The 13,896-nt window shown below is 36.7% G+C and overlaps 2 protein-coding genes across 3 annotated transcripts in view; one reads left to right on the forward strand and one right to left on the reverse strand.

Moving 5' to 3' along the window:
• The window catches only part of LOC108679611 (diacylglycerol lipase-alpha), a 59,303-nt gene extending 53,900 nt beyond the window's left edge, over positions 1-5,403 (forward strand). For both annotated transcript variants that reach the window (XM_018168265.2, XM_047884312.1), the window contains one exon: positions 2,790-5,403. In XM_018168265.2, coding sequence (XP_018023754.1) covers positions 2,790-4,286 — 1,497 coding nt within the window. In that variant the 3' untranslated portion in view covers positions 4,287-5,403. The remainder of the gene's footprint in view (positions 1-2,789) is intronic.
• Positions 5,404-10,641: 5,238 nt separating this feature from the next.
• On the reverse strand, positions 10,642-13,022 carry LOC108679613. Its single transcript, XM_018168267.2, has 3 exons — positions 12,931-13,022; positions 11,599-11,829; positions 10,642-11,308 (listed from the first exon to the last, which is right to left on the reverse strand). The coding sequence occupies exons 1-3, from the start codon at positions 12,940-12,942 to the stop codon at positions 11,207-11,209; spliced, it is 345 nt and encodes a 114-aa protein (XP_018023756.1). The 5' UTR covers positions 12,943-13,022; the 3' UTR covers positions 10,642-11,206.
• Between the last annotated feature and the right edge of the window lie 874 nt (positions 13,023-13,896).

Genomic DNA, 13,896 nt, shown 5'->3' on the forward strand with positions numbered 1-13,896 from the left:
TCGGATGCGCAAGGAAAATATTATTTGTCACAACTCACAGGTAAGAAATTTTTTTCAATATCATCGCTTCAAGGCGCGAGGGTATACATTTGCTGATTTTCTTTACAATATTCATTAGATATGAGTTGAAACACTACCTATATTTTTATTGCATGTTCGCACAATCTCAATCACGTTTTTTTTATTGACTCTCTCTATGGCTAAACCTTCTTGTCCAAATAAAAAATATGGGTTATGTGATTTTTCCTTATATTTCTTTTACCTCTTGGCGGTGCAAGGATTTTCTTACTTGGCACTTTATAGCGCATTCAAGTATTGCGTATTTATATTATTTTTTAGTTAAGCAGGTATTGCTGTATTCTATTGCATATTTTAACGACAATGTGCTAATGTTTACTAAATAAACGACAAGTGGCGAGCATAGAGAAGAATATGACTTTATTAGGTAATTATTACATGTTAACTTGACGAAGCTCCTCTTCTCATCTAATTTAGTGATCTTAATATAATTTTGTTCTTATTTGAAATATGAATGCTGAGAGTCTGTCTAAAAGTAAGAGTTATTGTAAAGATGAATGCTGTAAGTGGATCCACAAGTAAGGATCGGTATAAATGTAAGTACTTTGAGAGGGTTCAAGAGGATCTATGTAAAGAGATTGACTTCAAGCATTAGTGCTCTATTGGCCACTTCCTCTCAAGCGCCCCGAGCTGCTCACTGAGAGGCCACCTGCGCGACACCAAACTCACGCACGAACGACGCAATTGCATGTTAAGCTTTCACTACTGCTGGTCTTGCATGTTTAGCTTCTAATATTTTGCATATTTTCATTATATATCTTGTTTCTTTTTTGTACAGAATTACATTACCGTTCACCCTGTAGTCTTTTGATATATGAAAAACTGTTGGTCAAACAGATATGAGTGGCATGAGTACGCAATGCATTCACACGTTCAAACAGCCGCTCTGAGATATTTTCAATTAAATTCCTAGATAAGCCTGATTGCAACACTATTTTTCTCTTTGATATATGAAGGGAAGGGATCAGAAAATGAATGTTTGCAACCAGTTAAGTGTAAGACATTTCCAAACACCTAACATGACGCTTGCGAGAATGCAATTTTTGCCCTACAGTTGATGTTCACAAGCAGAAAATATTATTAATTTAACACCTCATGTAATTAATACTAATTTTTGGTTGGCTCTTGTTGTTATTTTATTTTTTCGCATGTTGCATGCAGGTTGCTAAGCTTTACGACGCGCCTAAGGAAGACGAGGCAACGAAAGCATGTATAACGAGCGCACGCCTTAACTCTAACGACTGCTATCCTGTGTAACTCCGCTGCTTGTCAATGTAAGTTTTATCCACTAAATCATCATTAAATGCAAACTATTTCTACTGTGCTGAATGTGAGATTCCTAGTATTTAAAAGTTTATCAGAACCATCGTGGTACATTATCATTCCGGTTCCAATTGCTCCAGACGCATTCGCCCTATGTCTTTTACGATTTAATTTAATAAACGAATCTTAAACGATTTTACCATACAAATTATCATTCAGTATGAGTTATGGTTCCATAAACATGCGTATTTCTTTGAGTTAGACTGATTTCTTGGAGCTAAATTGCGTTCTTTTAAATAACAGCCACAAATTCAGCCAACTTTGCAATAGGGGAAATAGTTTGTTACGATAAGGTGCAAATTCGAGTCTAGCATTATGTTAATTTGACAAATATCACGTGTATCTCAGCCATCAATCGATTGGTATTTTGTAAAGTTCATAATGAGATGAAAATATTTAAATTATTTAAACGGCTTTAGAACTTCGGGCAAGAAAATAAATGATATTATCCAAATAGGAAATAATTAGCTAGTAAATAAATTGTTGTGCTGTCACATTTTTATCAATGTATTGTCATATTTTTATTGCACGGAATTTACTTTGAGCCTTAACGTTATTTTAATCAATTTTTACATGAGTAACGGATCAGTGTAAAAGTTATATCATCACGATACAACGGTAATTATTAGGATAGACTGTGATATTGGAAAATTTTAAATATTGAGTAGAGCACATTGAAGAGTGAATCGTATCAATAATTTGATATGATACGAGTGATGACATTATTAAAATATAGATTTCCCTACAATCAAGCAAGAATTAATGGTGCTTTTTTTAACCACAATTTTTCGCTTATGAACATATCAACAACTTTATTCTCTATCAAAATGAAATGCCATTAGTGCAGCATCATCGTTAATTCAAGTGTTCAGTCACGAAGCAAATGTGACATCTTAACTAAAATATAACATTCCAATCGTTTGCATGTAAATGTTTCTGCTCACACTTCACTTGAACATCAACTTGTGGATTAATCAAAGCGTCCCTGCAAGTGGCAGGGAAGTGACCACTTTTCTATTTAAACGCTGAGCAACGGTGCACGCGCAGTATTTGCTATACATTTCTAACATTCAAATGTAATGGACGCAATTTGTTTAAATTTTAACCAATTAATTATCCAATGTTTATTCACAGCTAGCGATATTTTAGATTTATTTTGTAATTAAATTAATCCATAATAACATTCAAGTTATTTAGTTTACTTTATTCAGCAAGGAGACCTAAAGTCAAACTTTTATGTCCACACCAACTTGCTCATGTCAAAAAATTTACTTTCACTTATTTTTTTACTCATAATAAATTCAATAATAAGATCAAGAATTTGAAATTTTCTCAGCTTTGATTTTTCACTTTGCTAAACAAAAATTTATCATAAAACATTTTTTCAGGTTCTGGAAAATCCTGGTCCCGCGAAGCCTCAAAGGAAGCAGTCAACGCCTGACGACACATGGAGAACTTCCAGAGCTTGTCGAGACTTGAGGCCTTGTGCTTCGACGGCTCAAAGTCCGCAAAGTCCTTTATCCCAAGACCAGCCGGTGCTGAGTCACTCGGTAAGCCAGCCTTTAAGTCAGGCGTACATTCAAACCCAGAACGGCTTGAAGTTGAGTAACACTCCTCCTCACAAGCTCCAGCTTGAGACGTCATTCACGTGTTCTCCGGTCACGTCACCGAACCAGAGACCCGACCTGAGGGTGCATGCCCTAGCACACGCTCTCTCCTGGGAACTTGTGTCTGCTCTGGAAGAACAGCTGCTTGCGTCTGGATTCCCAGCGGGGTACCAAATAGGTTGCCCTGAACTGCCTAGTGGTCCCTGGACCGGCCATGCTCCACTGGCGTCACCTGAAACCCTAAGTGACGCATCCAGTATATCCTCGAGGTTATCCGTTGCTCTTAAGGAAATATGGAATAACAATAGCAAGACTCCGTCACCACCCACGTCCCTAACAGGGTCTAAATCAAAACAGGTCGATGGGGCTATGATGACAGTGGTCAATGAAGATAGTTCGCTTCCTCTGGTAACTAGTAGTCCGAAAATTGCTCCAAAGACTAAGTCTGCGCCTTTAGGCCAAGGCTACTGTTTTTATATTGACGCTCCTCCGAGTCACGAGTCTGACGTAAATATGGTTCATCCTCCCCTTGCAACCCCAACACCAGATCAGGTGAGAAGATTTTCTCCTTCTCCCCCACCCCAGTACATTTCCATTAGCCCCATTTTGCCGAGTTATTGTGATAAAGCAGACACCAAGGAACAAGACAAAATCAAAGAAACTCTTGATGAACTTTTCAGAAGCATTGATAAACCGCCGTTTGTGATAGATCTCGAGGACGAGCGAAACCCTCACGAAATGTTGACACCCACAAGCATGACGCACAGCAAAGAAATGCAGAGCGATCAATTTGATTGCAGTTCTGTTGAAGGATTTTTGGATGACGATGTTAAGATCTATGGAAGTAGAGGATCGTCACTGAGCCTAACGAGAGGCAAGACGGAATCGCAAGATTTGACTACGTCTGTCATGTCCCGAGATTCTGGATACGTCGAGAGAGGAACAAGCGGCCGCCAGAGTAACGGTACCCTCGCGGACGGGACAGAAGAAAGCGAGGTGGGCGTCGGCGAGGTTCTTTTGGAATTCAAGACATGGGGAGATACTCAGCAGGAATACGGTCGTGGCAGTGGGCCACCAAACTTGCCTCATTACGCTTACAATGGAACATCTCAGGAACATTTGGCCGCTGACCATGACCCAGACGATTCTGTAACCTTCTGTGAAAATGAGATAGCAATAAATCAAAAAATTGACACCCGTGACCATCCACACAACGGGGAAACTCCTTTACTTCACGCTATTAAAAACAAGAGAAAAGATGTAGAAACAAGTCTTTAAGTTATAGTGGGTGAGCATTTTGCCTCCATGACCTTAGAATAGATCCGTAGCCAAATACATGCCAAGTTTTTTGTACCTCGTGTGAAATGCTCAAATGTGCCACTAAAGTGTTCCCAATTCGATCTTCCTACCACAAATCCTGTTTGCACCTGAACTTAGGTGTCTTGTATCCTTCTTGCATTCTATATCATATTCTTGCTATGGTATAATAAGCTTCATTGCTTAGACCTGTCTGTATTGAATGCTCTCGTACGTCTTTGTTTTAAATAAGAAGCAAATGAATGTTGAATTGACAACATTGCCACAATATTATCCATTCTCGGTTAACTAAACAATACTTTGATTCATTTTGCCGACATGAATGAATGCCCATTGGAAAGTTGGGAAATACTATTAAACTTTATTTTAATTTAACAAAGCGCATGAAAATCAAGGAGTTACTAGATTATTACTCGAAAATAGGGAATACGCACATACAATTATTTTATAGCATGATTTTGTCATTGGAAATATAAATTGATATCTTGTAGAGGGACAGTGAGATTACTAACATGTGGTCTAAATTTTGTAAAGGAATTTTATTCTTTAACTTCCAATAACCTAAAATAACCGAAATCAAGACCATTTCATTTAAATTTTCATGGATATCATACATATTCCAGTCATTAGGTAGGAAAACACTTCACCGAATTCGGCCTATACTTTCAACGATTCCTGCTGTCTTTCTTGACGGCCTTTTCCCAGTGATCTATGAGGAATTTGGATGTTAATTAGTAATTATTCATCTGTATTTGGCGTCTAGACATGTTGGCTTCCTAAAAATCATGGGATGAAACTTGAAAGATAAATTCGATTCAAGGGTGGAAACTTTAAGTTCAGAGTGAGGTTAAAACAATCGAAAGTTCTACCTTCATGTACAACAGCTTTAACATTTCTGGCGTTTCAAAGAATGTAAAGATATGTTAGTCGAATAATAAATTTTTGTGCGTATGTGTGACAGTAGCCACCCTGACGACAGATTTTTTTGTAAACATTTATTAATCTACAACGTCTGCACTACAAACGAATGCAATTTAATAATATGCGTTTAAAAATTCCTTTTTAAGACAACACTTCTAAAGAGGCCAGTGTCTCCGATGTTACACACGTATAGTGAATTTATTTTATTTTAAATATTTGAAGAAAAATTGTTCAATTTTTTCTTAACATGTAAAATTTTTTTAATTTTTAAAATAATTTATTCTATAAATTTTTTGATGCATTGTCTCCGACTTTACGCTAGTGCGCAAAATTTCAGATCGATTGGACAGGTAGAAATGTGTTAAATATCGAATATAAGATTTGTAGCAGACAAACAAACAAACAGCAAGAAGTCAAGTTAAATAGAAGTGAAATAACAAGTAAATAACAATAGTTTTCTATTAAGTATAAGAGTATTGGAAGTATGTCGAAGGCGATGGAAGATAACGCCGAAGTTAATAGCTTTAAAAATTTTTAAGTTGCTGCACTCCAAAGTATACTCCTGATCTAAATGCCGTTGCTGTCTCTCGTTGCTCTATAATGCAATTATTTTGAAGAATGCTTACTGTTTGGTAGAGTGTTTTAAGGCCCGCTGTATAACTGAAACATTATCCGTAACCTATACCGTATATACTATGAACCAAAGTAAACTAAAAGTAATATTAAATACCTACCTTTTAGCTCGCATAAATGATATGAATTAAGATGCTGTAACATGGCCATTTCGTTTCATAAGAATGCAGAGAAAAATGATCACTTTAGTTAGTTTAAATTTTTTTTATCTTTTTGCACTTCTTTCAATTTCGCTCGAACCCAATAGAATTTGAATGACTTTGCAGCCTTTCCCTATTCATCATTCACTTTCGTAGCAATTTTATTTTTTTTGTTTCCTGCCAAACCAATTAATCGTCAGAAGTTTTTATTATTACCGCCTTGTATTTCACTAATTCTGCAGATCAGGCGGTCTGCGCGGTGCTAATATTGCAGTAAATATATCACTGGGCCTTGTCATCAATATACTTACTATAACACAATTCAATTTCACGATTTCAAGCGGCTTGTACTGTTATTCTGTTACCTATTATCCTTAACTGTCGATTAGTTTAGCCTGTGAGTAATTGATGAGTCCCTATGTGCGTGAGTTATAAAATATTGTGAGTGCTATACGTAGTACAGGGTGACCCCCAAAAAAAGGTGCTAAAAGTAAAGGCTTATAACTCGAAAAGTATTAAATGTGGAATGATGAAATAAAGAAAACACATGAAAGAGTATAACTTCAAGTTTTGTTCAGATTACAATAATTGTTCATAATGACCTCCTCGCTGTTGAATACACAGCACAATTGATACGTTTTTAAAAATTGCGGTTACTGCAGACAAGGAATCCTGGGCCTATACTTTCAAAAAAAGTTAAGAGATCATAAGTTCATCAGCCAATCATTGACGGCCTTTCAAGCAAAATCCACCAATCGTAGACAAGAAAATAGAGCGTAAATACTTACGTTCACTTAGCGAATTTTGAAAGTATAGGCCCTGGTCGAGAGCTTATTTATGGTGCGAGAGCTTCACGAATTGCTATCTTCTGATTGTCAATGCTGCTTGGTCTTGTACTGAATTCTTTTTCTTTCACGTAACTCTATAGGAAGAAATTTAAAGGCAATTCACTAATTCTTTCTTCAATCATGGCAATGTTTTCTTCTGATCTTCCCGTTCTTCGCCGTCCAGAATGACATTTGTTTTGATTCAGGATCGTTCCTTTATCTTTCCATTGACGTATCCACTTCTTGATTGTGTTGAGACTAACTTCTTGTCTGTATTTGGTGAATTAACCTCTCTTTATTTTGGTTGGTGAAGTTTTCAGGTAAAATTGTTTGACAATGAAAACTCGTTGCTCAGAATTTAGCTGATGGTAGGGGGAATCTTGATCTTAAAAAAATAATGAGTTTAAACGATGAAATATTTAGAGAACTCTGGTAACATGGATACCAAATAAAACTTGAAGTTATATACTTTTATCTGCCTATTATTTCATCTTTCTACGTTTAGTACGTTTAGAATTAAAAGCCTTTACTTTTAGCAAATTTTTTTTGATCACCCTGTATTACAAACCGAAAACTTTGTGTTCATAATAAAAAATAAGAAAAGTTATTGTTTTTTCTGTATTTCCCGCGTAATTTTGAACTTCGTTGGTTATTATTTTTATTGGAACAGGTCGACTATTTCGAATTATTTCCATTGCCACGGACCTATGTGATTCGTGCTTGAATAAAAATTTGGACTAACAACCAATAAAAATTTAGCGACAAATTCGCGAGATTTTATTCCGTGATATCACCTATTTTATTACATCAATTCCACATATCATCTAAACTGTGCTGCAACTGCACAGAAGAGCCTTCCTAAAAGTATTATAATAACAGCATTTACATATTTTTTCGTCTGCGGAGTCAATGACACAAAATTTGAATGTATTCTAGTTCGAAGGGATCAGAAGCGAAAATGAATATGAAAAATGGCCTTTGTACTTTAAAATTAGACATTAAATCAAAACTTGAGCTGAATTCTTTTAATGCAGACTGGATTTTCCTATAGATGTTGATATAATTGATTTATTTCTTATATTTTTTTCTGAAATGGGGTTCGAAAGTTTTTATGGGAATAGCACTCATCGAATTATGGTGTAGAAAAAACCACGAGTGACCGTCTCTCATGGTCACATTTGTGCCCATCGATCACAGACGCGTCACATTTGTGCCCATCGATCAATGACGGTCCACTGTCAAAAGATTTGACAGTGGACCAATCGTTAAACAGTACGTCAATTACATTAATTGACCAAATAGAATTCCACCATCTTTGAAAATTTAAAGTAATAAATGAAATTTGTGTATTTTAGCTTGTTAAATTAGTTTATTTGCACGATAATTTCGGATAAAGCCATCTGCATGGGGAGAAATCGTATTGGTAGGCCAGACTTGCGGATGAACTGTCGACTATCTGCGACACTCATCTTATGCTGCGCTGTTGATAATATTTTCTACGCAACAGCTGAGAGAAAATTCATTAATTCGCCAATAATGTTTTTCAGAAAACGATCAAGATCTTTTTAAGGGTAACTTTGAAACATGAGAGATAATTTCACTTTTTTTCTCTAGCGTAATTTGTTTTGAACTTTGAATCATTATTATGAATGCATATGTTAACTAGAAACTCGAGCGCGACATCAACAGGAACCATCGTTACAAATGCATGCTTCTTCCTGGCAGGTGAAAATGCATGGCTCAATTTCAGCATCGTCAATTCATGGTCACTAAAGTAAATAATTAGAACGCGACAAGATTTGTTTTTTAAAAGGTGGTGTAAAAATTTTTAAAGTAAAATAGGCCTTATACGAAGGAAAATATTTACTTTTGAATTCTTGTTATGTTAGTAGAATGTCTGAATGATAAGACGACCCTGGCTCAGAATGCATCACTCAGTTCAATGTCATCATCATGTCGAACTTATTCAATTGTCCAATTTTTTATGACATATGGCCATGCATTCTTAAGAATTTAATTGGCCATTGAAAAAACTGGCTTACTAAGAAACTAAAGCAATCAATATATACCCGCTTTTAATACAGCAACTTTGCTGCATGGTCTTCTGATTCTAATTACCGTTATCAAATATTTCAACCAACATTGGTCAAAACGACCTTGCTGCCATTTGTTCTTGTTAATTAAATAGAATATTGATTATTATCTTATTAGAATGTGGAACATAATAATGTGATACCTCAGCAATCCTCTTTGAGTTTATGATGAAATTCTGTAGTGATGCCGCTATGTGCCTGCAAATTTTGATTATTTTCTCTCATTAATGATTTGCTTAATGAACTTTAAAGACGAGCGTTAAAATTTAAATTCCTGGCTGGCTGAATTTAAACTTGTATCAGATGCAATACTAAATTCCATCACGTAGGCAATATTACATTCCATCAAGTTGGCAATATTACATTCCATCACGTAGGCAATATTACATTCCATTACGTTGGCAATATTCTAGAGAATATATCCCATCAATATTCTCAATATTCTAATGAGTTACAGGAAGGCTCGCAGTTTCGTTGCGTGCACCGTTACAGGATCTAATTAGTTGACCAGGAAGCGAATTTTCGCCACGAATGCTTCGATGCTTCGTCCCAAGGATATTGTTGCTTTAATAGAGCCCAGCAAGGGCAAGCCGCTACTCTGATGCCTTCGTTGTTAAAATGTCGGTAGCGACGCCCACTTTTTCTGACGCGGCGCATGATGCAAGCTGCGTTCTTAATATACGGAAATATGCATAAGAAAAAATAAACTCTGGATCGTATGGCCCGTAAGTAAAAAAATATAACTCAGTACTCATTGCAATGAGTGACAGAGAGCGCATTTTTTCGTCGACGAAATCATTAAGTCACGGACTTACAGACAGACGGACAGCGAGCACAATGGCGAGCACAATAGTGCATTTTTTCATGAATGAGAAAATGCGCTAAAAATGGTGATTCGGATAGCGATTAAAAACTATAACGCGGGTCTGCTTGCTGCCTGCATAGTAAATTAGCGACATTTCTCAAGAATTTGCGATTGCAATAAATTCCTGAATTCTTGTGAATTGAATTCCTGCAAATATTATTTCACGCGAGCTAAAAATGATGAGTTCTGAAGAAAGCTTTACTAAAGACAAATGGAAATAATGTACCCAATCGATTGGTTTATTTATTTTTTTAATGATTAAAATTTACAAGTGCCCAAGGGTACAAGTGTTCAGGTGCCCAATTAATTAGATTGTAGGATTGGTTGCTAAAAATGCCTTAATGGTGACTTATTGGAAGCAATGGTTATTTGTTGAGAATGTCATATATTATAACAGCAGAATAAATACATCGCATTATTTTGGGCAAAAATTCTGTGCATAGAGAACGCGTTGAAAATTAAATGCCAGCTACACGCCACAAATTAAATTCAATCAATATTGAAAATTAAAAAAATTATTTCTGTTCCGAAAATAGCGTGGTAGTAATTTTGATTTTGATATTACATGTACTTGTATTTTTTACCATATCCAAATGCAACAGCCTTAGGAGTCGATCAGATTTGATATGTGCCTGTACAAATTATTACTATATAAATACCGCAGTCTGCTAGACAATCTTCCAAATCTTCTGGATTAGAAAAGTTTTAATTTCATATTGAAATCCTTGAATAGTCGGCAAATAATTTTATTTTCATGGAAAGTGTGATTGAACCTGTACAAGTTTCTACAAAGCGAAAGGATGAACAAAAACACAGGGCAGAAAATTTTCACTTTAATGTCACTGAGCAATGAATTCCAATAAATTAATATCAGAACTCGGGCAAAAGGTGAAACATTTTCTAGCTTTAAGGATGACAGTTTGACGTAGGACAACCAGTACTCCTCTTGTTCTCGCCCCAACATTGCGCATTAAACATCGTGCGCGCCGCAGACTCGCCGTGTAAACAGCGAATGTTCGGCTACTGCAATTTTAAGTGCGCAAAAGCTAGGCTCAAGAACTGAGAGGCTACACTGCGGTGGAAGTAACTGCCATCGCAAACAATACGCTATAATATGACAGGAATATTTGATCACAGAAAAAGGAATATTTATGTACAATGATACTCCAGCAAGCGCCCTTGGCATAACAGAATAAATCTTAGTAGACTCAATGACCTCACAGGCATTCCAAGATTGATGAAGTCAACGATTTTGATTGATGTCAGTTAACAGCCGAAAATTATTTGAAACGAGCCGGGAAATCCTGCCAATTTTCCAACAGATTGGCGCCAATGGAAAAGCCATGCTGAGATCACAGTCTTTTTTACTCTGTACAATTTCTATAAAGTCTAATGATTGGAGTTAATCGAAGAGTTCGGTGACCTCGTTGCCGAAGCCGTCAAGGATGTCGACCTCCTGGCCGAACTGGTTGGTGATGGCGACTTCTCCGTCGACATCGACACGCTGAAGGAATGTAACGCAGCGTTATTAAACCGTGATTTAGAAAATAATTTTTTCTAAGTTGAGAAACAATTCAACATCGAGTGTAGCAACATTGACATGCATTTCTTTATTTCTATGAATTTTTACGGACATGCCGGAAGTTTGGTTAAGATAATTTCTGTATATCAGGGAATGTAATTTTCAATTGAGGTTCAATTTTCATATTGTACCGACTTCATTACTCTATGTTCAGGCCGCATTAGATAGAATTTTTAAACAATAACAAGTTAATTAAATGAACAAAAACTTACGACGAGAGCGCCGGGAACGCTGTTAACGAGGGCGAGGGCTCGACGCATCAGGAAGGGGTTTACGGGGATGGCCCAGGGGTTGTTGAGGCCCATGCCGTACGCCCTCGGTCCCCACGGGTTGCCGGGGTTGCCAGTGGCCCCAGCTGCAGGGGCACCGGCAGCTGGAGCAGCTGGAGCAGCGGGAGCTCCCAACTGTGCAACAGCTACACCGACCAAAAGTGCGAATACCACCTGCAAAAAATGTGGAATATTGCAACGTGAACGGGTGTGTTTTGCGGTTAACTTTTTAATAATTAGCACGTGAAAGAAAGGCATTAGCGAATAAAGAAAGTTGGTAGGAGATAAACAGACAAACTAGGCGATAAAGTTTTATGTCACCTGGAAAGAACTAAAAAGATACTTTTAGTTCTTTTTTTTTTTGAAAATAGTGAAACAATATTAAACATTATTAAAAATAACTAACATGTTTAATATGTTGAGATAATTACCGAACAGAAATTCAAATACACAATATTGGGTGCAGCAAACTAGGCAACTTCACAACAGAACTTGCCTAGTCCAACCGAAAGTGAAACCGTAAAAAACGTTCAAAGGAGAAAACAGTTTTTCGGAATGCAAAAAGTGAAAAAGTGTAATGAAAATGAAAGCATAGAAGTTTAGAGCGAAAAATACGTCAATTGCTTACACGCCATAAGATTTCAGCTAGGCTGCAAAATGAGAGTGGAATTATACTCTAAAGTAGCAATGCAGGCTAAACTTTGACCTTAGTTAACTAACTCAGCCCAGCATGTTCGGGGTTCGGCTGTTAGCATAAACTGGGAAAAAATTACTACTTGTCTGTGTTTATAACTGCAACATCTTAGTTATAAGCTATGTGTAAGAAATAATTTAGAAGTTATTTATTGTAAGTTGTGTCGTGGAAATTCATGATAAGTTTTGGCATGGAAATTAATTATAAGTTGTATCGTGGAACGTTGATGTTTTTGTTGAATTTTAAATTATCTCAAGACAATATATTGCAGGTCTACGCACGACCGGAAAAACGTGTTTTTATCGATTACTTCTTATAATCTCATGCTCATTCAGACGTTTGTCACTGAATTTGTTCCCACTGCTTGAGATTGAGGGTTGGTTGCGTGTATATATAGTAAATTGATAAACATATATTTCATGATGAATTTTCAGCATACAAATTTTCGATTGAAAAAAGAAACGCTACCATTTATATTTCAACCGAATATTCTAAATAAGTATCCACTAATCAAATAAGGTGAATAGCATCATCGAATGAGAGGCCTCCCTAGAACTGATGACATTGTTCACTATACTCACAGCAGTCTTCATGATGTTTAGGATTGTGTGTTCGTAGAACAGTTCTAAGAGATACTCGTAGATTGACCGCTAGTTGTCCAGTGATCCTCTTCCCCACAGCTTCTGCTTATATAGGCCTTGGGTTCGAGGGTGCCTGCTGGATGCCACAAGCCTCCAGACGCTGACATTTTAGGCTCATGGATAGTCGGGTGCAGCATAAAAAAGCCTGTCCATGCCATGCCCACTGTTCAACCTTGCGCAAGATTATTGCTCAACTATCATCCAAATTCCATGAGCCCAGACAGCGCTGCCTAGGGAAATAGAATGCAAACTGTAAAAACAAGGAGAATTCCGAACCATAATTAAATGATTATAGTCTATGAGTTCTTTTTTAGTGGAAAGTGATCAAACTTCAGGGTTAACTTGCTTAAGAAGATCAAGCTTAACTTTTCGCTCATCAAATTATCTCACTTTTCCTCTTGACTAGCATATTTGATTTCAAAATATCAGAAGAGGTTTGGCAACAATTTTTCACCTAAGTTTATAATTTCATTGGGTAGTAAAATAATCATAAATTATACTAGAACTAGATAACAAAGTAAATTTTATTATCAACTAATTTATATCATAAATTAATTTTTTTATAAATGCTCACAACGCTCGAATGAAATAATGTGACTCTTGGAGGTGCTAGGTCGAGACTTCCGACCTTCACTAGTGGATGAGCCACAACGCAAGAATTTCAACAAAATGAGACAGGCGCTGAGATTGCACGGATAACTGGGAGCCCTTGACGCTAAGGACGTAGTGTGGTCAGCCGTTTGAACTTGAATATTGAGCAATGCTTGGCGCTACACGAAATACGGTCCTGAATTATGCAGCGGGAAGCGGAATGCTGCCATTGTCATTGGATATTGTGGTGCACGTATTCATTTGTATTCAGGCGTACAAAATAAGTACGACTATTTAATGTCGAAACAAATTATG

The sequence above is a fragment of the Hyalella azteca genome, unplaced genomic scaffold (assembly GCF_000764305.2).
Source record: "Hyalella azteca isolate HAZT.00-mixed unplaced genomic scaffold, Hazt_2.0.2 contig15126, whole genome shotgun sequence".
NCBI lineage: Eukaryota > Metazoa > Arthropoda > Malacostraca > Amphipoda > Hyalellidae > Hyalella > Hyalella azteca.